Here is a 24,706-nt window from a genome sequence, read left to right as displayed (position 1 = left end):
TATAATTATCACATGCACAGAGAACAATCTATCCATTAACAACAGTGAAAATATTTAACTTTTGTTCTGTGTTTGAGTCTGAAATGATAATGAAGCGATTTTTTTGTTCTTCATAATTATTTTAATGTTGTTGTAATTGGACATCCCAGTCCATCTTTTTTGTTTTTAATTTGTTTTAATTTTTCTTCACGTTAAATTTTTCTACATGATAATTTTTTTTTACATCAGTCAAAGAGGAAAACGTTTACTAACACCATAGAAGTGAAGCAGCACACTGATTGGTCAGTCTTAGCTTGTCCCCTTGCGTTAGCCCTGCCCCCGGGAGCAGAACCAGCAGCACAGCCAAGAGGGCAGCGGTGGGCAGCAGTTGCTGTAACGATGGAAACGCGGTTCAGCCAGACCTCCGTGTGACCAGCCATCATCCGTGACCTCTTTCCCCAGCCAAAGCTTTCCATCCTGCACTGTATCTACGGCTGCCACACCCTGACGAAGACCGGAGCTCCAGGACGCCTTCACTCCCAGAAAGGAGGCCAAGTCTAGGTCCAGACCTGCTGCTCCACCACGGGGCCGGGGCGTGTTCTGTCGACACTGTGGACAAGGGATCCAGACCTGGAGGGGCAGGTTCTGTCATCAGTGAACTTAAAACATTAAATTAAACATTACAAACATTAAACATGAAATCTGTCACCAGGACCGGACTCAGACACAGTTCAAGACCCGGACCACGTTTTTTACTTCCTGTAATTAGGTCTCTTCCAGCAGGAGCTGAACTCAGGTGATTGGTGATGATGTAATCACTCACCTGTTCATTGATGACTGTGTCCAGCCTCTTCAGACACGCCTGGCAAAAGGCATGTCCACAGTGCAGTCGCCGTGGCAACCGTGTTGCCAAGTCGTAGGTGCCAAAGCATACAATGCACACCAGGTCATGCCTCCTCAATGACATCATCGTCTCATTAGCAACAGAGGGTGGAGAAGGGGGAATGGGCTGACAGGTCACTTCCTGTTCTTTTTTTCTGTCATCAGACATTTTTTTTCCTGGAATAAAAAAAAGTGCTCAGGATCAGGATCAGGTACAGACAGGCATCAGACCAGCATTCAAATATATTATATTGGTAGCAATCAGTGACATATAAGGGTGATGCAGTCTGATTGGTCAGACTCACCTGTTTTTTTCCTCTTCACATTTTCTTCTTCTCTTTTTGTTATTTTTTATAGTTATATTTTTGTTTCTTCTGAGGTTTTTTTCATCACTTGTCTCCTCCCCTTTATTCCAGTTCCATTTCCTCTGTCTTTGTTTGCTTCCTTTTCACGTTCCCTCCTTTCTCTTGTCGTTTATTTTTTCTCTTCCTTGCTTCTTCTTTGCTGTTTTTATATCTTTTTGTTACCTCTAGTTATCTTCTTTATTCCTGCTGTCTCTCTCTGTTGTTCGCGTCCTTCTGTGTGTCTCAGAGAGAGTCACTTCCATCAATAATTCATCCTCCCTTGCCCAACACTGAGTTATACCAGAAGGCTGTCGCACAAGCACACAAACCTATAACACAAACACAAAAACCTGCTGTACAAACACGACTGCTCAATATGCACAAATAATCTTATAATCCAAACACACAAACTTGTTTTACAAACGTAGAAATTAGAAATTTTATGAAAAACAGGGATATAAAATTATTTTAATCAGTAACAAACAAATCAATAACTGATTGATAACTGATAACTTATTTATGTTCGGACTTGTTGAACCTGAGATGATCCTGAAACCTGTTCAGTCATTACAAAGTGGAGCTGATTTCTATTGGCTGCTCTGTCAACCTATCAGGTTACAGCTCAGTGAAAATTTCCACCAAGTTACAGTCTTCTGTTAAGTCTTTGTGTGTGCCTTCCACCTTTATTTTGAAAGTCTCTGTTTCAAGTTTCTCATCTGTGATGATGAAATTTTCCCACCCTCTCACCTGTATCTCTTTATCTCCTTAACTGAGTGTGAGCATCCAGCCCCGCCTCCTGCTGTGGCTCATGTGTTATGATGTTGTGTTTATATTTCTGTATTGGACTCAATCACCTGATCAATTGTTTTTTTTATTTCACAGAAAAGTTGTTTTGTATAAAAACAGTGACATTTTAACTTTGTCATTAAATGTTATTGAATATAAATATGTAATCTTCATCAGCATTGCCATCACTGTCATAATCTTCATAACCATCATATTCATCAATGTCATCATTGTCAGCATCAATATCATCATTATCATCATCATCATCATCATCATCCCCTTACACGCTATTTAATGTTTAACTGATACAAACTGGCCACCTCTAAGGAAGCAGTTTCCTCATTGTAAACCTTTCCCTTGTTCCTTCCTTCTTGAGTTGTGTCATTGGTTTGTTTTGTTTCTTTCCTTCATTGTCATTTTAAGATTACTACAATCCTCCAGGTGTTGTCGTATTACATTCTGTCATAGTGATGCCATGTTGCGTCACAATGTGATGCTCACATCACACGATCACTTCGTCCTCCTACAGCGATAGCAGCAAGCACGGCACCTCCCTCCTCCTTCCTCCTCCCCTCCACCATCTTCCTTCACCAAATATGGCGGTGGGGGGGCGGAGCTCGACACAGCGTATGGGTTCCCATCGTTACCATTGATAGCCAGTGGATTGGCTATCACTGTGCCAACATCATCAGGATTGTGAAGCTTAGCCCGCGGAATGGTTACTTGACCATATGGGTTGTCCAAGGAGACATTGATATTTGATGACATGGCTGTTGTCACAGGAGGGTGGGGCTGAAACTAACCAATCAATCAGTCATTCGGGGCTGTGAGGAAAAGAGAGAAAGAATCTGTCACACAACCTTGACTGAGAGAGACAGAAAGTACAGAAGGAAGTATGAAAGTATGAAAGACAGGAAGTACAGGAGGGTAACAGGAAATTTGGATGGGAGAGTGTGCTAAAGTATTGGTGTATTTGTAGCATTTTAAAGTACTTGTGTGTTGTGTCAAAGTAATTGTAATGTGTTGAAGGAGGTCGCATTAGGATAGAACACTTTTTGCGTCAGCACCTTTGACTCGCTGAAGTTTTGAACGACAGCTCTCAAACTTTAATACCAAATACCCACATTTGCTCCCTGGTAATGTAGTAGGTTACAACCTACTACATTACCAGGGTTAGGGTTAACACGTGTTGGGGAGAGTTTTAACAATTAGACAAAAGAAGCATAAACTGAGACCACACAGAATAATATGGTTCAAAACAGCTGCATTGGAAAAAAAATCATTTCAGAACAATGTCTGTCTCTCTATGACTGACCATCACTCAAACACACTCTGTTAAAACCCAGGAGAGATTATGATGTCTGCTAGAACAAACTTTTATCACAGTGTGAGTGCTTTATGAACACTACACAGCACCTGTATGAAAAACTCACTTCTTTTGGCTTTGAGCAGTCTCTGCTCAGTGTTACATGGCAGATCTCATGTTCCTTCTCACTGATTTGGCTGAGCTGACCATCTTCATGACCTCATAAGATGTTTTGTTTTTTTTCATCAGCAGGCAAACCTCTCAGTCTTTCTTTCCCACTGCTTAGGCATGCTGTATAATTATTAAAACGTGTTCTTATTTTTATGTAAGGGGATTGTTTTAACACTTTTAATAAATGTTACAAACCTCCCCACCCTGGTCAGCCATTGTTTAGCCAACTGTATTAGCAAATGTCACATTTCACGTGAGAAGGTACAATTTAATCTCGGTCACATGATTTTATCTCCAACTGTGTAAGTACTAAACAACATTTAGTTTTGGTAAAAAAAAATATCAATCAATAAAATCAGTTTGAACCTGTTTCCAGGCTTGACAACCACCATGTGCGATTGGGGATGAACCTGGTAAACACTGAAATGATCATATGATTCCTATCTCTCTATTCTGCCCATGTTACAACCACACCCGGTCTCCCTTACTTGTTCCTCTACTGTGGCAACTTACTTTTATTGTGTTAAATTAATTGTAGTGTGTTTAAGTATTTGTATACTTGTAGTGTGCTAAAGAACTTGTGTATTTGTTCAGCTTAACCTGGATGTTGGAACGTGGACTCACCTGTCCAGAATCTGCAGGTATTGTGTCTTCTTCTAAATGTGATTTGTCCTGAGGGGAGAAAACGTCCTCTTCTTTGGTTTTTAATCTTGTTCTTCTGCTGAAGGGAATTAATCTCAAACTGAAGAAATCAACACAAACTTTAAAAATCTCTCTCTCTCTCCCCTTTTCACTGTGTATGAAGCTCACTTGAGCGCCTCGCCCAAACCTGTTCTACCTGACGACACTCCCTCTCTCTGTCTCACTGCTCTCACAGGGCATTTTCTATGCTCGACCACTATTGCCTCAAACCTGACACCCACCACCATGTTGTTTTGATATCACCCCCCTCCCTCCTCTGATCTTGTACAATGCTTTGATAATCCATTAATGGAGTTAAATGTTTCCAAGACAAAGGAGATGGTTGATGTTTGTAGATTTAAGGAGGAACGCTCCTAAATTAGACGTCATATGTGGAAAGGACGTGGACATCGTGGACCAATATAAATATACCAATATAAATACCTTGGAATCATCAGACCCCCCCCCCCCCCTTTGGCTAGGTTAGGGGGAGGGATCTCTTCTCATTTACTAATTTGTTATTTATTTCATCCATCCATACCTCGGATATGTTTCCCGGTCATGGGGGGTTCTGGAGCCAATCCCAACAAACTCTGGGCGAGGGGTGGAGTCACCCTGGACAGGTGTCCAGACAGAGACCCACAACCACTCAGACCTACAGACAGTTTAGAGTCACCAATTAACCCAAACAGGATGTCTGTGGAGGCCACGGGCTGGAACCAAACCAGGACCTCCTTATTTTGGGGAACAGCACTAACCACTATGCCTACTATCATTTATTTATGAATTAAATGTTTCATTTGTTTATCAGCTATGCCTTACCTATACTCAGCCCTAGTTCTGTTCCAACTATTTGATTCGTACTTAATTTGTAAAAAATACAGAAAATGAAAAACAATAAAATACAAATCAGATCAGTCTGCGGTTGTCAGTGTGAACTGATGATGTTGGGGGGGGGGCAGTAACCGGTCTGACAGAAACTTCTCTGTGTCTCATTCCAGCCCCAGGCCTCGCCCACACTTTGCTCGTATTGGCTCAGTGTTCAGGTTGTGATGAGTAGTTAGTCTGTTGTGTCTGACCGAATGAAATCTTTTCTACTGATCATTGAGTCAAACTGCTCCTTCGCTCTGCAGTCTGTTCTGCAGGAAAACGATTTTGGCCTAAAGAGGCACAATAAGAATCTCTTTATTCGCCAACTGTACAACGTACACAGGAATTTGTCTTGGTTTAACAGTGCCATATGACAAGAAATGTAATAATGAGAAAATAAAAAAGGGGGGAAAAAACTTCGCAATATAACGTAAATTTAAATTTCATTATGCTGATTGATAATGACAATACAAGCATTCCATTCCATATCCAATTGAGATGGGATATATATACACAAAGAGAAAGCTGTAACATTACAGATGTGAAGGGGTTTGGTCACAGTGAATGAATATTATCAAATACCTGTTGTGATCTGATTCACTCCTGACTCCACAGCTGGACAACTGAAGAGACCGATTCAACTTTCTGTCTGTTGTCTGTGTGAAAAATTTTTTCTTCAACCATCAGAATCAAGAAAATTTTGAAGACCGGGGACGATCAAAATCACCTTTTATACCTTTTCATACTGCACATACCCGATTTAAGAAGAATGGGTGACTGTAACATCAGGTAACATCAGGTGATAACAGTGAAGGTGTAAGGAGTTAGGGTTGAGGGTTAGGGTCTTTTTAATTTTTTAATCATGTTGATGTTTTTGTTTTTCTTATGGGCTTAATGTTTGTTTGTTTTTTGTTGTTGTTGTTTTATATATATATATATATATATATATAAGAGAAAAAAAATACCCCCCCTCTTTCCGTTTCCCGCGGAAGCCCCTCCCTGCTAACCGTTAGCCGCCTAGCTCTTTGGCAGGACAACCGGAGGGGAAACCGGGAAATTTGGAAGAAAAACGCCAACAACAGGACAAGATGTTCCCGGCTGAGGACAGCAGAGGAGCCCGGTGACCGGACAGCGACCGTGCCGTCGGAAAAAGCCGCTTCCCGGTGCGTTAGTGTGGCTGAAAACGGCAGAGGAGAAGCTGGAAACAGCGAGCCCCCTCCCGACTGTCCCACTCCTCCTTCAGCCCCCAGCCGGCCTCCGTCCGCCGGCAGGATGGGCAGGAAAAGGCCGTCGGGGAGCCGGAGGTCCATGTTGGTCCGTGCCGTTCGGTCCGGTTCGGGTTAACGGTCCGAGTACGTTAGCTTCTCCGGACAATTCCAACTGGAATTAATGAGGAGCGGCTAGCGTTAGCTTAGCTTCTGTTAGAAGTTTCACAGTTTAAAAACACCCCCCCCAAAAAAAACAAAAATAGTCCGAAAGGGTTTTGTTAAAAGATTCCAGAGACGTGTAAAGTATCAGTTTATAAGAAACTCTGTTTGTTTATGTTGGTAGTTAATTGTTAATTCTCAGTATCAGTTAACAAACTGACTGCCTTTGGAGCTAATGGAGCTCGTATTTCCTTTCCCTTTTCCGTTATTTACCACCTTCCTGTTTAATTACCTTTTTTATTCATTGTTCATCTCTCTATTTCCAGTAGAATTTAGCTCGGAGAGTTTGAGGGTTTACAAAAGTTTTCTAAAAGTTGTGAATAATGATGTGATAATACACAACACATGTGAATGTGTTAACGAATCACACAGGTGTGTCTGTCATGTCACCATGGACTGATGCTGTCACCATGACAACCTGCAGGGTGAATCAGAACCTGGCCCCCACCTCAAGACTAAGTGATGCTGAGGCTGTATTAACTCTAACCCCCCCACTCTGCTCCACAGATGGATTCACTCCCGGCTCGTCCTCGCCGTTAGTGTGAGTGAGTGAGTGTGTGTGTGTGTGTGTGTGTCTGTGTGCCTGTGCTGCCGTGATCCAGGATGGGGTTTGGTCGGGATCTTAAAAATTCCCACGAGGGACTTCTGAAGCTGCAGGACTGGGAGCTGAAGGTAAAAGTCTGTGTCTGTGTCTCACTGTGTGTGTGAGACACTGTCTGTCTCACTGTGTGTGTGTGTGTGTGTCCCTGCAGCTGCTGGAGACAGTGAAACGTTTCATGACTCAGCGAGTGAAGAGCGATAAGGAATACTCTGCTCTGCTGCTCAGCATGACTCAGCAAACTGAGAAACAGGAAGCTGCCGACTACGTCAGCACAGTGAGCAAGGTGAGCCATACGCCTGTTGGTACAGACCAGATCAAGACCAGGTCCACACCTGAGTGCTGCTGCCTCTGGCCCAGTGTCAGACCTGGTCTGACCTCACTGTCTCTCTGTCAGTCCTGGTCTCAGGTAGTTCGTCAGACGGAGGCGCTGGGGCGAGTGATGAGGAGTCACGCTGATGACCTTAATTCTGGTCCTCTGCACCGCCTCGCCACCCTGATCCGAGACAAGCAGCAGGTGAAGAAGAGTTACCAGAGTCTTCATCAGCAGCTGGAGAGCCACAACCATAAGGTCTGCTGGGAAATAATCCAACACCCAGGGGGCGGGGTTTAAATGTTTTCCAAAACGCATCAGAATCTGGGGCTGCTGAAAAGAGCTGATGCCATCAAGGCATAATTCATATTGTCCAGGTTTAGATTGTATCCAGGTGAGGGCAGATATTGTCTAAGTGTAAGTAAAACACCAGACAATCCCAAAACAAAGTAGTGATCCCTTCAGGTAAAATTTATAGCATCTTAACATTAAGGGGTGAAAGGTCAGGGATCACAGGAGGTTGGTATTCATTTATCCATGTTGCTCTAAAGCTCATAAATTAATTCATCTTCTATCTCTTATCAGTGTCTGGGTCACGGGGAGTTCTGGAGCCAATCCCAGCTCACTCTGGGCAAGGGTAGGGTCACCCTGGACGGGGGGGGCAAAGTTGGGCAGAGTAGGGAGAGATGAGAGCAGGAGAGGGGGATATTCAACACAGGTGCAGGCTAGAACATGATGCTACATGAAGTTCATAGAAATGTAGGACCACCTGCAGGATGAGGACAGGGAGAGAGAGGAGAGGAAGTGGGAGAAACAGACTCTGGTAAAACATGGTTAGTAAATGGTAACATGATGTCTTTGGACGGTGGGAGGAAACAAGACTCCACACAGAAAGGCCCCAGGCTGGGAACTGGACCCACCACCTTCCTGTTGCGAAGCAGCAGAGCTAACCTGCCCTGTTCTAAAGTTGCTTCAATAAGAAAAAAGTGTAGATGATGATGTGATGTCATCCACTTTGCATATGTGTTGTTGTTTGTTGTTGCTAGGTAACCAGGAGTGACCTGGAAAAGCTGAAGGCAACATACCGTCAGCTGAGCCGTGATGCAAACAATGCCAAAGAAAAATACCGGGAGGCTCTGGCTAAAGGTTTCTACAGCTTTCTAATGCATAAAACATAGGATGATTAAAGGTTTGGACATACTGAGGAGTCTTCTACCCCTGTCTCTGGTCCAATCACAGGTCGCGAGGCAGAGCGAGCCCGTGAGCGTTACGATAAAGTGACAGCAAAGCTCCACAATCTTCATAACCAGTATGTGTTAGCGGTGTGTGGTGCTCAAACACAACAGGATGACCATCGACATCAAGCTGCGCCTGCTCTGCTTGATGCCCTGCAGAGGATGCAGGAGGACATGACGCTTGCACTGTGAGTCACATGACCATTTTAATGGCATACACACTTGTATATCAACTGACAGGCTAGTTAATGGCTGTGGACTCAGATCTGTCCCATGTTGTTGCAGAAAGAGTATCCTGGAGGAATACTGTGACATCAGCAGTTTGTTGACAGAGGAGATCGTGAAGGTCCATCAGGAGATCTCAGCAGCAGTTCAGCAGATTGACCCTTTGGCGGAGTACCAACACTTCATTGACGCCTACAGGTCAGGACATCTGCCTGTGTCCATGGTAACAGTCTGTTTCACACCTGCCCGATTACCATGGTGGCTCCTTCTCTCTCCCAGGTCTCCAGAAACCCCAGAGCCAAATGTGGAGTTTGACATGACTCTGCTGGAGGAGACAGAAAACCTGCCAGCCAATGAGATTCTCTGGAACACATTGACAGCTGACAGCCTGCAGGCCATGTGAGCTCCTACAAAATAAAACTGTGCTGTATGCCACCAAAGTAAAAGTCTCTGTCCTAACTCTGTAAAAACAAATGACACTTCATCCTCCTCATTGTCTTTGTGATTCATTTTCCGTTCATTTGTGTGTCTTTAAGGCTGTCATCAGCAACAGAGGAGCTGACACTGACTCAGCAGAATCTGAGGACAAAGGAGGCCCTCGCCGACGACCTTGACAAAAAGATCCAGACAAGTCAGCAGAGCGCCGAGAGGAGAAGCGAGTGAGTCTTACAATGGACTCTGTTTTGTGTTGTGTGTGTCTCTCTCTATCTCTGTGTCTTGAATCTCTGTCTGTCTCTCACCCTCAGCTGTGTCCTGCTCCTCAGTCAAAAACTCTCTCTGCTCGAGCTTCGTCATGCCGTCCAATCACTGCGCGGTTCTGAAGCCCGCCTTGCTTCCCAGAAAGCCCTGCTAGATGCTAAGATGGCTGCTGCAGCCACCTCCCCTCCTCTACCCCCGCCTCCCCCTGCGTTGCCCTATGAGGATGATACACGCTCTGTTGGCTCCACAGTAAATATTTAGTTCTTGATTAATCAGTGATCAGAGGCCCACACAGGAAGCCCAGTTGAGAGGATTTTCAAAATAAAGGCTAATTTGCCTTAAAAATTGCTATAAATGGATGGTTTGCGTCTTTAGGATAAAGTGAAGGAGAAGAGCTCTCGATTCGACACATTGCGACACTCCCTGGCCGGAATGATCCGATCTCCAAAAGCTATGCTGGGCTCCTCCTCCTCGGTGAGATCACTGGAGATATTCAGACTTATGATGTCGTGACCAGTTTACACTTTCTTGTTGTGACCCCGTTCAGGTTTTATTAATCATCTTTACTGCTTGTGTGCCTTTGACCCCAGCAGCAGTTCTTTGATGTGATCCCGACATCGGAGCGCCCTCTGGCAGAGCAGGAGTGGTATCACGGTGCCATCCCCCGCACCGAGGCTCAGGAATTACTGCGGCAACAGGGAGATTTCCTAGTGAGGGAAAGTCATGGTAAACCGGGCGAGTACGTCTTGTCTGTGTTTTCTGATGATCAAAGACGGCACTTCATCATCCAGTACGCTGACGTACGTATCCACGAAGCCTCCCTCGACGTCATGTGACAACAGCTGAATGATAAACTGACACAACCAATCTGAACTCACCTGAAGCTGATTTCACCTGGACCAGGTTTCTGGTCTAGGGTTTGGTCTGTTTTTCTGCTGCTCACCCTCACTAAGCTGACCCCTGTGACCTCTCCTCTCTCTCTGGTAGACTCAATATCGTTTTGAAGGGACAGGTTTCTCCACCATCCCTCAGCTCATTGAGCATCATTTCTCGAGCAAACAGGTCATCACCAAGAAGTCTGGAGTTGTGCTGCTCAACCCTGTCGTCAAGGCAACAACTCACATACACACCCCAACATGCATGAACATGTTAAAATCAGTTAGTGTGTGATCAATGTCCTGACTGAGGCAATTTCCTCCATCCAGGACAAGAAATGGATCTTGAACCATGAGGACGTGGTTCTGGGGGACCTGCTGGGAAAGGTGAGCTGCAGCTACAATTCCGCTTCAAACAGCTTACAGCTCATTGCCTCTGTGTCCCATGATCCCCTGCTGTCTGCTGGTTTCCAGGGTAACTTTGGCGAGGTGTTTAAAGGAACGCTGCAGCGCGACAAAACCCCCGTTGCTGTCAAAACGTGTAAAGAAGATCTACCTCCTGAGCTGAAGATCCGCTTCCTGTCTGAGGCCAGGTCTGATTACAACTCCTATAACACAGAAACACAACAGCAGAAAACAAGACAACAACAACAAAAACATCTTAAAGAGAGATTTCAGGGTCCAGTTAAGGATCCGGCAGGCCCAGGTCTGAGCATCACTGAAGAAAATACAAGTTAGAGAAAATCATGGAATGGAACTTTGGAATGGGCAAATATTTTAACATAACAGGATGAGAGCAGCTGGTACTGAGACAACAATGGACTCTGAGACAAAAAGAACCTAAAAATACCCAACAACTTGATCACAATGACAATATTTGGAATCCAATTTATCCCAAATTTTCAGCTAAATCACTTTTCTGTGACTGGCTGCAGGATCCTGAAACAGTACGACCATCCGAACATCGTGAAGCTGATTGGCGTTTGTACCCAGCGGCAGCCAATATACATTGTCATGGAGCTGGTTCCTGGTAGGTGGAGCATCACTTATATTCACTTGTCTGTCATTAAGTGGATTTGTGTGACCCCTCTATGTGTCTGTCAGGTGGAGACTTCCTGTCCTTTCTGCGGAAGAAGAAAGACGAGTTGAAGACAAAACAGCTCATTCGCTTTGCTGTTGATGCCGCTGCTGGGATGGCATATCTAGAGAGCAAGAACTGTATCCACAGGTCTCTGAGCTCACCTGTTTGCACCTGTCTGCATAAGTCTCCATGCATTTGAACTTGTGTCCACCTGTTTCACCCCTCTGTCTCAGGGACCTGGCAGCCAGGAACTGCCTGGTGGGGGAGGGCAGTTTGTTGAAGATCAGTGACTTTGGAATGAGTCGTCAGGAGGATGATGGTGTTTACTCTTCATCAGGACTCAAACAGATTCCAATCAAATGGACCGCACCCGAAGCCCTCAACTATGGTAACACACCTCTCCCACACCTGACACAGCTTTGACACAGCTTTCCCACAGCTGAAACCATAATTGGTCGTTAACTGTGTGTCCTACTCTGATTTGTTGCTGCAGGCCGTTACAGCTCAGAGAGTGATGTATGGAGTTATGGGATCCTGCTGTGGGAAACATTCAGTCTGGGAGTGTGTCCTTATCCTGGGATGACCAATCAGCAGGCCCGAGAGCAGGTGGAAAAAGGTAAAGACAGGTGGCGGAAACCCTGCCCCCATATTTTATCCATATACATTTCCCATTGTGCACATTTCCTTGACAGCGTCAGTTTCAGTTTGATCAGAGAATCAGATCTCGTCTCATTAGAAACTGTTAAACTGGTAGGACCAGTAACCATGGTAACCCCTATTTGCTCTTTCTCCTGGTTGCTAAGGTTACAGAATGGCATGTCCACAGCGTTGCCCTGATGATGTGTACAAAGTGATGCAACGCTGCTGGCAGTACAATCCGGAGGACAGGCCCAAGTTCTCCGAGCTGCAACGAGACCTTGCTGCCATCAAGAAGAAGTGATGACATCATCATGTCTTCAGCAGCTGAGCATCTTTTTTTTTTTTCAAGTGGGCATGGTTAGACAAGTTTTATTGAAAACACTAGGAGAGCATTTAGCATCTGGAACCTGACATTAGTTGATGATTAGGTTTCTGATAACTATCCTATGATATGGTTGGAACACAGAAGCTAACTGGGCTAATTCATTAGCATCAGGGTAGCGAGAGTTCCTGTTGAGATGTGACCTCCTGAATCATCAGTTATTACATGATGATCATCAGACTGAGAATGAACATGAGCATGTGGGAGTTTACGGTCAAATTACAAATACAAATACCAAAAACATGTTTTTCTTTCCCAGTTTTTAATTCCAAACCTGTTAAAAAGTGAAAAAGCTCTAAACGAAAGAGGCAAAACCTCTATCACTACAGTAACCATGTCAACAGGTGGAACACTTAAATGAGGACCAATCAGTCGTCAGCACTAATGTAAACTTAGTATTTATTATTTTTTTATTTTTTATTTTACTTTTCTATGTTTCTCACATTTAGCTCAATATGTTTAGAAGGAAGCAGACCTTTATTCTGAAAAATCGCCTGGCAGTCATTACACAGACTGTCCACTCAACTTTATTTTATTTATTTTATTATTATTATTTTTATTTTTTTCTGTATGTAATTCCAGGAAATGTTTCTGACCAAACAATGATCGGTTTTCTGACACAAAAAAATGAGTCACCAAAATTAATGAACTGTTCTCTTTTATTTGTTTCAATTTGAAATTTGAAAATTAAGAGTAAAATTTTGAATAAGTAAAAATTGGTAAAATTGTTATATTTATGTTAAGTAACTACAAACAGGAAACAAGTTTGAATTGGTCAAATTACTTCCTGCACTGCATGAGAGCGGAGCTTAAATGTTGTGATGTCAGAGCTACTGACTGTAAATAAAGAGGTTTTTACAGTTTTTTTTTTTTTTTTTCCATCTGTTAAATCTTCTTTCTCTTTTGAACTTTGAAACACTAATCCTTTGTTTCCTTGTTTATCAGAATATTACCCCAGCATTTAAGATCAAAATAAAACAAATATGAACTCAGCTGACATCACATTTTTACCTTTGGTTTCAAAACAAAATGTTGAATATTTATAACCATTTATTTTTTCACATTTTGATAAAATGCTTGTTACCTGTTTACATGAATGACACATCGTTTTACCAAGTTAAAACAAAATGAATTTATTGAAACAGACTTTTAAATGTTTAAACCTGACAAATTATTAGAAACAAACACTTCAGATTTATCAGTTATTATTCCAGTTTGACTGTTGAATAGGGACATTTCATACTTGGTTTCTATTTTTTTCAATTTAAAGTTTTTTACAACCGTTGGGAGATGAAAATAAAAATATAACGCATTTTAAATTTTCTGGAGTGAAAATTTTTGTGTGTCCAGCTGCCTTTAGTCTGAGTTTTATAAAGTTTGAATTATTCAACATTCGGTGATGCTGTGTTTGTATTTCTGAAGAATCAAAAAAAATATTAAGCACTTTGTTCATTTGTCACAACATCTGTTTAAAGTTTATTAATATTGTAAAGAAAAAGCAAAAGTTAACAGGAAGTGACATAAATTAAGACAAATCAGATTTTTCGTTTTTAAACTAAACAAAACACTCAAACATTTTTATGATCTTCATTAAAACTGTAAACTTCCAAATAGTGTTGGCAATGTGGCCGGTTTGGGGTGGGGCTTGTAGCCGATTCGCTCATTGATAAGCTCCGTCCTTGTCACGGCTGTCGAGGACGAAGCGGAAGCTGAGGCTCCACCCCCAATTATGTCCACATTGATGACAGAGGCCCCACCCACTCCACCTCCCGACTCCGCCTCCTCTCGCTGACGTTTCCTGGCCTTAAAACAAACAGCAGAAAACTTGTATTAATGTGACGTATGAACCGGAAACGATGAGTCCAGTAATGTTCAGTGACGCCAACAGCTTCCTACTCAGAGTTTTATTAACAATGTTGATTTTGAGTCAATATTTACTAGTATCAGTGATTTAAACCTCAAGCTCCTTCTTGACGCTCTCAAACTCCTCTGTGTCGTCGATCTTCAGCTCCAGACGGGTCGGTTTTCTCCTCAACATCTTCTTCTTCTGCAGACACACAAACGTCAGAGCTGATGTCACAAGTGTGTGACCCTAACAGACGAATCAGAGTCCGAGCAGCAGCCGCAGTTCCAGCTGAACTTCCGGTATCACATGATGAGGCTCCGCTGCCAGAGAAGCTCTTTGACCTGATTTCTGTTCAGAGTCAATCAAAGATTAATTAACAATCATTAGCCAGCTGAACCTGGAGCCGCCGATGATCTGTCTCTGATCTGTAGATCGATTAATGAACCAAACTACACTCTAGTACACAAAACAAATACGCCTGAAGCCAAGCTAATGGGCTAACGCCTGTTTGAAGCTCTGCACTAAACGGCAAACGGTCCTCCTGCATGTGGAAACTCGGGTTAAAACTCGTGTTGAATTCGAAAGAATTTACCTGAGATCTGGTCTGTCGTGCTTGCCGATTTTCACTCCGTGTTTGTTTGTTAGTTACCGCGAGATCGAACGGAAATGCAACATCTGGCCCGGAAGCGGAAACTACATTGACGTCCGGGTCACTGAGTGGAGCGTCGCGGTGGATTCGTTTGTCTTCGTCGGTAAGTTAGTGAAAATAATACAAAAATGGGCCGTTTTGTGAATGGGGAGAAGCAGTTTTTGTGCTAATGCTGACAGGACGTATGTAGAGTTGCTCAGTTTTCTCTGGTTTACCTCAATGTTGTTTTGGGCCTGGATGTTTCAGACCCTAACCCTTGTTGTCTCCGCCTGTGGGCGGATCAGGAATGATGGTTCCTGGTTTCTAATTCTTTGGTTTTGTAACCATTGACGTTTATTTTTTATTTTGTGTTTAGTTAGGTCTCAGGTCTCAGGTTTGTCCTGTGTGGTTTTCCCACAAGCCTCTAATGGTTCAGCAGCAGCAGTAGAAGAAGAAAGAGTTGGTCAGAATGTCAGATGATGAAGATGTGGCTCCGGCCGTGAAGAAGAGTCGCGTTTTTTATGGAAGCTTGGAGGATAAAGAGCGCGAACGCCTGAGCTCAGAGATGATGAGCAGTGCAATGGCAGGAAGTGATGCAGTGAAGGCAGGAATCGAGGCGGGTAACATCAATATTTCCTCAGGTAGGTCATATTTACTATATATAATGCTTATTAACAGTTGGCATGATTTGATGTGTGCAAGAATTACACTCTATTTCCCATGATGTTATGCAGGAGAGACTCTGGAGATGGAGGAGCGGGTCAGCGAGCGTCAGCAAGAAGCTTTGGCCGAGTTTGAACGGCGGCGGCGAGCACGACAGATCACTGTCTCCACTGATGACGCAGAAGTGAAGGCTGGGCTCCGGGCACTTGGAGAGCCAATCACATTGTTTGGGGAAGGGCCAGCTGACCGCCGAGAGAGGTGGAAGGAAAAACAGCTTTTTAAAACAAAAGTCTAAGCACAAATTTATGTGTACAAAGCGTGCTTTTATATTTTACATGATTAACAAAAACAAAAGGGACTATTCATTCACTATTCATGTTCTTTGAATATCCAATCTTAGACTGGCATTCACACAGTCAAATGTCTCTGTGTCCAGGCTTAGAAGTGTCCTCTCTGTTGTTGGCCCAGACGCTCTGAAGAAGTCCAGGAAGGATGAGGAGCGAGCAAAGAGATCACAGGATGAGGTCAGTCCACACACTAATACTAATGAAAAACAACAAAACTGCAAGTAAGAAAACTGTAAATTAAACCACGTCTTTCTGACCAATCAGTGCCAGCAGACATGGTACCATGAAGGCTCCACCTCCCTAAGGGATGCTCGGCTGTGGTTGGCCAAATACTCTTTACCACGGTGAGATATCAAACAACTGGCTAATCTGAGAATTCTGAGGACTTTCTGTTCACCTGTTCACTGTCTGAACTCTGAGTCCATGTTCAACTGGCCTTCCTTGTCTGCTCAGAATCCAACAAAGAATCAGTCCAGGTTTTAATGGGGTCAACAAATGTTGTAAATATTGGAGCTGTCTCCTGCTTTGATTGGTCCATCAGGGCAATGAGGCGTCTAGAGGCTGCACGTGCTCAGAGGGACGTTTCAGAAGCTACCAGAACCATCCGGCAACAAGAGCTTCACAAGAGTCTGAGGGTGAGACGAGAGGCTTTTTTTCATATATATAGTATAACAACAGTAGGTGGCAGAGAGACCAACTGGAAGTAGGGAGAGGGGGGATGACATGCAGTATAGATCCCCGGGTCAGTGTCAAACCTGGGGACACTGCAGTAACATAGCATGTGTGCTAACCACTCCACCAACCATGCTGCCAAGATTTTAAGTTTGACAGAACAACGTGAAGTCACATTCAGATAATCAGCTTCATTCCCTTCTTTGTTAGAACCTGAACAACTTCTGTAGTCAGATCGGAGATGATCGGCCAATCAGCTTCTGTCACTTCAGCCCTGACTCCAAAATGCTGGCAACTGCCTCCTGGTAACAAGCCACGCCCACTACTAGAACTAGACCAGCACAGAGTTAGCATCAACACACAGAACATTTGAAATTTTGCCTGCTGCCAACTAACCGCCCACCCCACAAAAAACACCTTCACAGGAGTGGCCTCTGTAAACTCTGGTCCGTCCCTGACTGTCACTTGATCCGGACTCTGAGAGGTGGGTGGAGCTTCATAATCTTAGTGATTGCTCTATATGTTTGCTGTTACAACACCCTTTTATAAAGGCAACTCTGCCTTTGTCTGTTTCTGTTCTCTGATTGGTTGAAGGACACAACACCAATGTAGGGGCCATCGTCTTCCGCCCGAAGGCCGGCATCTATTTGGACCAATCAGATGTCAGCCTGGCCTCCTGTGCAGCTGACGGGTCTGTGAAGCTGTGGAACCTCGACAGGTAGGAGGAAGTTAGATAAAGCAGATGAGTTGAAGGGACAGAGATCAAGTCGTTCTCTCATGGTCATTGATTCCTGTTTTTCTCTGGTTGCTATAGTGACGAACCAGTGGCGGACATCGAGGGTCACAGTGAGCGGGTGTCTCGAGTGTCCTGGCATCCGTCTGGAAGGTTTCTGGGAACAACCTGGTAACCTACCATCTTCATCATCATCACATAACTAATCAGTAATCGTCCTGTGAGTATTAACACTCGGCCCTGTCGTAGTTATGATAACTCGTGGCGTTTGTGGGACCTGGAGGTCAGAGAGGAGGTTTTGCACCAGGAAGGTCACAGCAAAGGAGTTCATGACCTGAGCTTCCACCAGGATGGATCTTTGGCTGCAACTGGGTGAGATACTACACTGCATTTCAGATTTATCAGTCACTGAATCTTTCTGTTGACAAATCCCATCTGTGTGTGTGTGTGTGTGACCCTGCTTTTCCCTGGCTTTTGTCCAATCAGAGGGCTGGATGCGTTTGGCAGGGTGTGGGACTTGAGGACAGGACGTTGCGTTGTCTTCCTGGAGGGACACCTGAGGGAGATCTACAGTCTGCATTTCTCCCCCAACGGGTCAGCCAATCAGAGATGAGCAGGGCCATCATGGCCCCTCAGAGAAGACCAAATCAGATCTTAATGTATTGTGTATGTAACGTCTACTTGTGTTTCTTCCTCAGGTATCACCTAGCAACAGGAAGCGGTGACAACACCTGTAAGGTGTGGGAGCTGAGAAATAGGAAGTGTCTGTACACAGTCCCCGCCCATCAGAACCTGTTGTCTGCTGTTCGCTTCCAACGTAAATATTGTCTTATCTAAGTTTCTCTTTGTTTTTTTTTACTGCACGTTCTAATTCTCTCCAACATCATTTATCTTGTGTGTAGCCACAGATGGTCACTTCCTGTTGACCGGTGCCTATGACAACACAGCAAAGGTTTGGAGTCACCCTGGCTGGACACCACTGAAAACACTTGCTGGACATGAGGGGAAGGTACCAACACAGCACTCTGATTCATGTTTGCTCCTGATTGGTGGAGACAGCTGGTACATCAGCTGTTCTGCTCTTTGTTTCCAGGTGATGGGTGTTGATGTGTCACCTGATGGGAAACTGATTGCAACCAGTTCCTACGACCGGACCTTCAAACTCTGGCTATCTGAGTGATGTGATTATCAGTGATGTCATAGCATTTTTTCTGTTTGCTAGAAAAGTCAGTCACTATATTTGTTTTGGTAAATAAAAGTTGACATTTTGAATCTTTTTATTTGGTAATTTTGTAACAATCACATGACTGAAAAAGTGTGATGCCATGACACCCTGACCCTTCAGGACCATGAAAGTCGACTTCCAGACAAAACATTGCTTTACTTTTAAAGAGGTAAAAAAATTTCACCCCCAATTTTTTTTTTTTTGATTCAACGTTTACTAAAGATACAAAATATGTGTGTCAGAGTAGTGCACTCTTTGTGTACGACAGCAGACACAGTGATTGGTCAAATGATGCTCGAAGCTCTGTCCACCCTGCCTCCAGCCTTTTGGAGAGATGAAGAAGTGCTGCCATGGCAACAGGGTCCCGTGACAAGGAGCGCAGGTGGAGCTGAAAACAAAAATCTGTTAACCAGTAACCGAGGAGAGGTTTTCACAATAAAAGCTGTAATGCATCTGACTGCTGTGTTTTTATTGACTGACCTTCAGGAAAAGTGCCAGGTAGGCATGAGCTAGATCAAAGTCCCGTCCACTGGCCAACATGCTGTCAATCATATTGATGAAGGCAAGCAGCAGGCTGCTGGCTCCACCCCCTTCTGGTTTCAAACAGCTGAGTTCAACAGAGAGTGCTGCTGGTCCACAATCCTTCAGATGCCGAACTGGATGATCAACTGCAGAGAAAGAAAATCAGCTCAATTAGAATTTATTTGACAAAACCTGGAAAGCCAGAAAAAAAAAATAGCAACTAAATCTTTAGAAAATTTGGAACAAACTTCAACATCTGTGAACTGACATCAACCAATCAGAGCTGATTATTTGTTTTTGTTGATACTTACATGATCCAGAATCCAGAGCTGATTCCAGAGCAGACATGAACTCTGATCTTTGAGGCAACAAACCCCAGGGCAGAACTTTTGACTGGAGGAAGGTAAGACTCATTATTGCCTTTTGTTTCTGCAAACAGGATGTTGACATTGAATAGGACAGAAGTGGAGGTCCTTCAGGGGTACCTGTGCTTCCTCTTTAGTTGCCATGGGTGATGTAAACTGAGGTGTGAGGCCAGGAAGTGTTGGCAGGAAGAAAGGAGCAACAGCCGGCGCTGTGGGGGGGGCCACAGGTTTATTCTTCTTCTGCAAACACAAACCAGAAATGTTGTCATTTCATCATTTTCACCCATTAAAATGAAACAAACGAGTGAAACGTGAAATGCCCAGAGATTCAGCCAACTAATAGCTAAAAGAAATTAACTGAGAACAACAACCTCTATTTAATGCATCACTTTAAAGGACATTGCCATGGTTACGTCAGAGCGGTGAAAGAAGCATCTGTCACCTTGATGTCATCCAGGTGAAGCAGGCATTTCCATCGGGACTCTGGCAATAGAGACAGAGTCACCAGCTCTGCCCCCAACTGATCAGCTGACTCATATACATCATCCATATCCTCTGATTTCACCCCCTGCTCTGGATCCCCCACTGTGACCCCTGGAAGCATCTCCACAGTTGGTTGGTAATCAGCTGGAAGGGGGCGGAGTCCCACAGGCCCACACAGGCTCCTATTGGTCCTGAGGGAGAATAGTTGTGTTGTGATTGGCTGAATGTCAGGTATGGGTCAGGGTTAGGGTTAGGGTTGCTGAAGGGTTCAGACCAGAGGTAAACACCCAGACTGTCAACATGAGCTGTCGCCAGGAAGTCTCCGGTTGGTGACATGGACACACCCACTGGCGCCATGGAAACCAGGAAACAGTCAACAAGGCTGCAGACAGAAAATGATTAGACATAAACGTGTAAAACAATCATTTAAAATCTTATTACTATTCATTTGTTTGTTATTGCATTTTTTACATGTTGGACTGTTCCATTTTTACCAGCCAGAGGGGAGATCCCAGGTACGAATGGTGCAGTCCATCGCCACAGTGACCAGCCACCGGCCATCAGGACTGAAGGTCTGAGGAGAGTCAGTGACAAAACTCAGCTGTTGTTGTGAGCATCTTTGAGTGAGTTGTTAGATATATTGAACTTACTATGTCGTTAATGTTTCCATGGTGACCTGCAAACTTTCTGACCACCCGCCTGGTTTCTATGTCAACCACCTGTAGCGTGAAGTCATCCAGTGCTAATGCTAGCATACCACTGACATCAAGAAAGAGGAGAATCAAAAATTAGCCGTCTTTGTAGCATCATGCTAACATCCAATTGCCTTTGCTCACTTATAACTACCTGTCTCTGTGTAGCATCATGCTAGCTGGTGCAGCATTTAGCTTGAGCTGTTCTTCTTGTTTCCTGGTCTTGAAGCGCCAGCACTTGAGCAGCAAATCAGAGCCAGCAGTGAATGTCAGCTGATTAAGGGTATCCGTGGCAACGCCTCGCACAGCACCACTATGAGCTGTAGCAGAGAAGCAGCATTAGTGACAGAGATAATGAACCAACCAACACCAAGGAATGGATGAGTGCACCTTTGTCACTGTTGCCATAGCAACCACGATGCAAGCCAGACTGCAAGTTATAGATATCAACGCGTCCACAAGAGGAGCCAATCACAGCAAAGTTACCACAGGAGGTGATGTCTACGGCCTGGAGAAAGAAAAGGGAAGTGAGTAACTGACATAACTGTCAGTGAATTTGTCCAATTTGTCATGATAGGGTTACCGTAGCAACAGCTGCCTTGTGAGGGCAAGAAGGCTGCAAATGGTGAGCTCCCATGGTGCACCTCTGGTAGTTCCATGTTGTGGTTACTAAGCGACCGCGATGACATGCAACAATTCCATCCCAGTCTGATTGACGAGCAGTAGCTGTCAATTAAGAAAAACAGAGAGACAAAAATTCACTATCAACTTTTATTTGGACATTTTCTCAGCGGACTTAGAGAGCCCTGACGCACCAGAAGAGAACGCTGTGATGGCGGGAAGACGTAGCTCCTCATATGACAGCCCCTTCTTCTTCTTCTGCTCTTTCTTCTTGTTAATGGACCCTGGACCAACCCACACACACATACACACCCACAGAGCAGTCTTAGCTTAGCACAACATCCAACTGGCTGGTTAGTCCCAGTAACAAAAAAATAGATCACAGACCAAACTCTGCTAATAACAAAGAACATCAGTTGAATGAACAAATCAAAAAACAGTTCCTGGTTCTCAGTCTGGCTGGAAGGCTGAACTGACCGTGTCCCAGGTTCTTGTTGAATCGCTCATGGACAGTGGAGAAAGACTGAAGTGTCCCGTCCTGGCCTGCAGGGGACACAGCTGTTAGCTGCCATGCTAACAGATAAGACGCCTCATCTTCAAGTTGTTGCTCCTCAAAGTATCAATAGATGAGCTTAAGCTGTTTATTTACCCGCACTAAGGATGCTTTTTCCATTGCTCCCATGGTGACGGATGGTAGTGGGCGGGGCACTGTGGCCCTGACGACTCCGCAGAAGCCTGGCTCCTCCCCCCTCCTGGTCAAATATCCAAACCTGAGAAAAGAAAGATTATTACTGGGGATAAAAACTGATTTCCTCCTCATCCATCCTCATCCCCCTGTTTGTCTTACCTTGATGGCGTTGTCAGCGCCATTGGTGACCAATAGCGGCTCTCTGTGCAGGAAGGTTGCTGCTGCAACAGCTGTACTGTGGGCGTGTCTCTGCTGGGCCACCAGCTGACGGCGCTCCAGATCCCAAAATGCAATATGGCCCTGAGGACTTCCAGATGCTACGATGGGAGGTCCATCTGATAGGAAGAAACATACTGAATATTTGGGGAGAGTCTGGATTGGTTGTTTGTCTAAACTGCATCAGATTTGACTCCAGCTCCACTGTTGGGGAATTGCACCATTTTCAATCAAGACACGTCCTTTGTCCCTCAATAAAATAGGCCTGTAGGACAACCTGCTTTCACCTACGCAAGATTCCAAAGATGAGAAACATCCTATCTGAAGAGGAAGCAGAAATTCATCTGTATTAGCTCCCTCCAGACTGACTCCTGCAATTCATCACCATCAGGACATCCCAACAGTTCTTTGCGGCAGAAATATTAACAGGAACCAGAAAAGCAAATCACATATCAATTTGATTTGTTTTACAGATCCAGGTTCAGGTTTGTAGCCCTGATCTGAACCCAATGGTCTATGAAGCCTAGACCAGCAGCCTTTTGATGAAGGCCTGGTTTCCCCAGCGAATGAAAGTTGGTCCTCAACCCTCTGGGTCAAAGGTCAGAGGTTAGGGTCACTTAAAGGAAATGTAACAAAGGGCCTCTACCTGTTCTAAAGGCAAGCGAGCTTATTGGTCCCCAGTCCTGAGTGAAGCTCATCAGTGTCTCGTCCAATCGTATGTTGTGAATAATGATGCGACCTGTTGCTGTGCCAACACCAACAACGTCCACTGCAGGACTCTAAAGTAGAAAAGTTAGTCAGTTTTATTGTAAAGCCCCAAATAATATTTTGAGTTCATGTAATAAACTTTTATTCACAGTTCAACATTAAATTGTCAGCGTGTTGTGTGTCTGTGGTGTTGCAGGAGGGGCCTGACCTGCTGCAGCGCGGTGACTCCTGCTGACCAGCCTGGAAACGTGAACAACAACTTACTGAGGAGGGAAACACAAACAATACCTGTGTGTCAATCAAATGGCCTTGACTTGGCTCCGCCCCTGTACCTGTGGCCGATCCTGGGCTCTCACCTGGTCTTCACATTCCAGAGCTGCAGTGTACCTTGGGAGCTCCCCAGCAGCACCTTGTTCAGGTATGTACTTGGGTGCATCATTGCCGAGACATCAAAGGTATTTGGGTCAAACTGCAGTCGCAGGTAAATATCTGTGAGGCACAGAGAGCAAGGCATGATGGGTAATGTGACACGTGAAGATAAAGGTGAGTATACAGGTCTCCTCATCTCACCGCCCCCCTGGACATCCCACACAATGAGATCACCGCCACTGTCAGCAGAGATTAGCTGATCGCCCAACGAAAGCAGTAGACGCACTTCCTGTCTGTGGCCATGGTAACACATCACTACCTGTATGGGGGAAAACACCTTTATGGTCTTTGATTTTTATTTCGTCAATTAAAGATTTAAAAATTCTGTTTGTCAATAAAGAGAAAACAGACATTTTCAGTAAAGTTCTCGTACTTCTTTGTTTCGGGCAAAAGCGCTGACTGTTCGCCCGGCAGCAGCAAACACCAGCATCCTATCAGCTGCCACACAAGTGATGTCATCTGACAGGCTGTTACCTAGGCAACCACATCACAGCAGGGAAGCAAATAGAAGAACAGCATTATCAATTAATGTGTAACATGAACAGAAATCTGATCAAATTCATACTGATACTCACTGACAGAAACGATGCCCAGACGCTGCACCTGCAACAAATCAATAAATAATTTCAGCTCATACATCCTGCAAGAAGTTCAACCAATAATATTCATCCTGAAGAACACTGAACCAACATGAACCAATCAGCTGTCAGATCAGAGTCCGAGATTTCCATCATGCCCTGATGCACACTTTTTCAATCGCAAAGGAACCTGGTTTTATCAGCTTTAACCTCAGTCAGTGGGTCCTGAGGACCTAGTTGTGTACCAAACCGCTCCCTAATCCCCAATTGGTGTACTATCTGAGGAGCTCGGTGTTTTCTAGCGGTGTCCAAAATCTTTTGCGACAAAACAGAAAAGTTTAGCCGTGAGTTGGGTACGATTTAATTGCGCGACAGCGATGACGCAATCAACGGCGCAAAAAGTGTCCGGAAGAGATCGTTAATTTTGTGAATGAGTTCATGATATAGTCCACTTCATTCATCTGCCTTTATGGGGTGGGGGGTTCGGACACAGACCCTGTTTCTGTGTAAAGGTTTCTTACATTGAAGGTGTGCAGACTCTTTCCGACCGCCGTCACCAGGTAGAACTCCCGGTGCTTCTGGTGGTACCGGAGCGCGTGCGGCACGTGGTTGGAGTAAAGACCCAAAACCCGGAAACCGGAAAACAAACAGCTGCCGCCGCTAGCGTGACTCCTGCCACCCGACATGTCCGGAAAGCACCGAGAAATTTACCGAAAAAACAACAAAAACAGACGGAATCAGCCGGACCTTAACCGGGTAAGAAACACATGGAGGAGGAGGAACTGAGTCCCCCCGGA

The 24,706-nt window shown here is 44.5% G+C and overlaps 4 protein-coding genes and 1 long non-coding RNA gene across 10 annotated transcripts; 2 read left to right on the top strand and 3 right to left on the bottom strand.

Annotated features, from left to right (window-relative positions):
- Nucleotides 1-812: 812 nt before the first annotated feature.
- On the bottom strand, nucleotides 813-5,653 carry LOC115051925 (uncharacterized). Its single transcript, XR_003841336.1, has 3 exons — nucleotides 4,093-5,653; nucleotides 1,167-2,815; nucleotides 813-1,038 (listed from the first exon to the last, which is right to left on the bottom strand). It is a non-coding gene; the product is annotated as an uncharacterized LOC115051925 (long non-coding RNA).
- A 371-nt stretch (nucleotides 5,654-6,024) lies between these two features.
- Nucleotides 6,025-13,831, top strand: fer (fer (fps/fes related) tyrosine kinase). Of its 2 annotated transcripts, none has more exons than XM_029515674.1 (20): nucleotides 6,025-6,182; nucleotides 6,954-7,118; nucleotides 7,199-7,330; nucleotides 7,442-7,615; nucleotides 8,404-8,503; nucleotides 8,597-8,780; nucleotides 8,878-9,015; nucleotides 9,097-9,216; nucleotides 9,354-9,476; nucleotides 9,564-9,765; nucleotides 9,892-9,990; nucleotides 10,110-10,316; nucleotides 10,504-10,626; nucleotides 10,722-10,778; nucleotides 10,866-10,984; nucleotides 11,327-11,421; nucleotides 11,496-11,619; nucleotides 11,706-11,860; nucleotides 11,966-12,088; nucleotides 12,276-13,831. In XM_029515674.1, exons 2-20 carry the CDS (start codon nucleotides 7,050-7,052, stop codon nucleotides 12,410-12,412), a joined length of 2,481 nt encoding a protein of 826 aa, XP_029371534.1. In that variant the 5' UTR covers nucleotides 6,025-6,182; nucleotides 6,954-7,049; the 3' UTR covers nucleotides 12,413-13,831. The 2 variants fall into 2 exon arrangements, with proteins under 2 accessions (XP_029371534.1, XP_029371533.1); XM_029515673.1 differs by having other exon boundaries at nucleotides 10,107-10,316.
- Nucleotides 13,311-15,019, bottom strand: cdc26 (cell division cycle 26 homolog). Of its 3 annotated transcripts, none has more exons than XM_029515718.1 (3): nucleotides 14,932-15,019; nucleotides 14,451-14,540; nucleotides 13,311-14,296 (listed from the first exon to the last, which is right to left on the bottom strand). In XM_029515718.1, the coding sequence occupies exons 2-3, from the start codon at nucleotides 14,529-14,531 to the stop codon at nucleotides 14,084-14,086; spliced, it is 294 nt and encodes a 97-aa protein (XP_029371578.1). In that variant the 5' UTR covers nucleotides 14,532-14,540; nucleotides 14,932-15,019; the 3' UTR covers nucleotides 13,311-14,083. The 3 variants fall into 3 exon arrangements, 2 of the variants coding, with proteins under 2 accessions (XP_029371578.1, XP_029371577.1); XM_029515717.1 differs by having other exon boundaries at nucleotides 13,313-14,296; nucleotides 14,451-14,687; nucleotides 14,932-15,016; XR_003841335.1 differs by having other exon boundaries at nucleotides 14,194-14,296; nucleotides 14,432-14,687; nucleotides 14,932-15,016.
- On the top strand, nucleotides 14,349-19,064 carry prpf4 (pre-mRNA splicing tri-snRNP complex factor PRPF4). Of its 3 annotated transcripts, none has more exons than XM_029515695.1 (15): nucleotides 14,349-15,091; nucleotides 15,344-15,608; nucleotides 15,702-15,888; nucleotides 16,067-16,154; nucleotides 16,242-16,321; nucleotides 16,519-16,612; nucleotides 16,860-16,954; nucleotides 17,075-17,133; nucleotides 17,244-17,367; nucleotides 17,464-17,553; nucleotides 17,632-17,754; nucleotides 17,869-17,976; nucleotides 18,081-18,199; nucleotides 18,285-18,391; nucleotides 18,476-18,562. In XM_029515695.1, the coding sequence occupies exons 2-15, from the start codon at nucleotides 15,437-15,439 to the stop codon at nucleotides 18,560-18,562; spliced, it is 1,533 nt and encodes a 510-aa protein (XP_029371555.1). In that variant the 5' UTR covers nucleotides 14,349-15,091; nucleotides 15,344-15,436. The 3 variants fall into 3 exon arrangements, with proteins under 3 accessions (XP_029371555.1, XP_029371554.1, XP_029371556.1); XM_029515694.1 differs by having other exon boundaries at nucleotides 14,349-15,095; nucleotides 15,355-15,608; XM_029515696.1 differs by lacking the exon at nucleotides 14,349-15,091 and having other exon boundaries at nucleotides 15,437-15,608; nucleotides 18,476-19,064.
- Nucleotides 18,729-24,690, bottom strand: wdr36 (WD repeat domain 36). Its single transcript, XM_029515672.1, has 22 exons — nucleotides 24,431-24,690; nucleotides 23,907-23,934; nucleotides 23,705-23,805; nucleotides 23,473-23,590; nucleotides 23,259-23,391; nucleotides 23,111-23,165; nucleotides 22,841-22,973; nucleotides 22,138-22,313; nucleotides 21,940-22,060; nucleotides 21,768-21,833; nucleotides 21,485-21,574; nucleotides 21,253-21,395; nucleotides 21,060-21,177; nucleotides 20,824-20,989; nucleotides 20,628-20,736; nucleotides 20,472-20,551; nucleotides 20,252-20,359; nucleotides 19,937-20,168; nucleotides 19,615-19,734; nucleotides 19,441-19,522; nucleotides 19,088-19,275; nucleotides 18,729-18,995 (listed from the first exon to the last, which is right to left on the bottom strand). Exons 1-22 carry the CDS (start codon nucleotides 24,593-24,595, stop codon nucleotides 18,846-18,848), a joined length of 2,682 nt encoding a protein of 893 aa, XP_029371532.1. The 5' UTR covers nucleotides 24,596-24,690; the 3' UTR covers nucleotides 18,729-18,845.
- Between the last annotated feature and the right edge of the window lie 16 nt (nucleotides 24,691-24,706).

The sequence above is a fragment of the Echeneis naucrates genome, chromosome 12 (assembly GCF_900963305.1).
Source record: "Echeneis naucrates chromosome 12, fEcheNa1.1, whole genome shotgun sequence".
In the NCBI taxonomy this organism is placed as follows: domain Eukaryota; kingdom Metazoa; phylum Chordata; class Actinopteri; order Carangiformes; family Echeneidae; genus Echeneis; species Echeneis naucrates.
This window is presented reverse-complemented; position numbering and strand designations above follow the sequence as displayed.

Excerpts from the sequence above, each read along its gene's own strand:
- fer (XM_029515673.1), top strand. The coding sequence starts at position 7,050 with ATGGGGTTTGGTCGGGATCTTAAAAATTCCCACGAGGGACTTCTGAAG. Across the intron at positions 9,016-9,096 it reads CACTTCATTGACGCCTACAG|GTCTCCAGAAACCCCAGAGC; the intron begins GTCAGGACATCT and ends TCTCTCTCCCAG. Across the intron at positions 10,779-10,865 it reads TGGGGGACCTGCTGGGAAAG|GGTAACTTTGGCGAGGTGTT; the intron begins GTGAGCTGCAGC and ends GCTGGTTTCCAG.
- cdc26 (XM_029515718.1), bottom strand. The coding sequence starts at position 14,531 with ATGTTGAGGAGAAAACCGACCCGTCTGGAGCTGAAGATCGACGACACA. Across the intron at positions 14,297-14,450 it reads GCGTCAAGAAGGAGCTTGAG|GCCAGGAAACGTCAGCGAGA; the intron begins GTTTAAATCACT and ends GTTTGTTTTAAG.
- prpf4 (XM_029515696.1), top strand. The coding sequence starts at position 15,437 with ATGTCAGATGATGAAGATGTGGCTCCGGCCGTGAAGAAGAGTCGCGTT. Across the intron at positions 15,889-16,066 it reads CCAGCTGACCGCCGAGAGAG|GCTTAGAAGTGTCCTCTCTG; the intron begins GTGGAAGGAAAA and ends CTCTGTGTCCAG. Across the intron at positions 18,392-18,475 it reads TTGCTGGACATGAGGGGAAG|GTGATGGGTGTTGATGTGTC; the intron begins GTACCAACACAG and ends CTTTGTTTCCAG.
- wdr36 (XM_029515672.1), bottom strand. The coding sequence starts at position 24,595 with ATGTCGGGTGGCAGGAGTCACGCTAGCGGCGGCAGCTGTTTGTTTTCC. Across the intron at positions 23,591-23,704 it reads CTTTTGCCCGAAACAAAGAA|GTAGTGATGTGTTACCATGG; the intron begins GTACGAGAACTT and ends TCCCCCATACAG. Across the intron at positions 23,166-23,258 it reads CTCTGGAATGTGAAGACCAG|TAAGTTGTTGTTCACGTTTC; the intron begins GTGAGAGCCCAG and ends TTCCCTCCTCAG.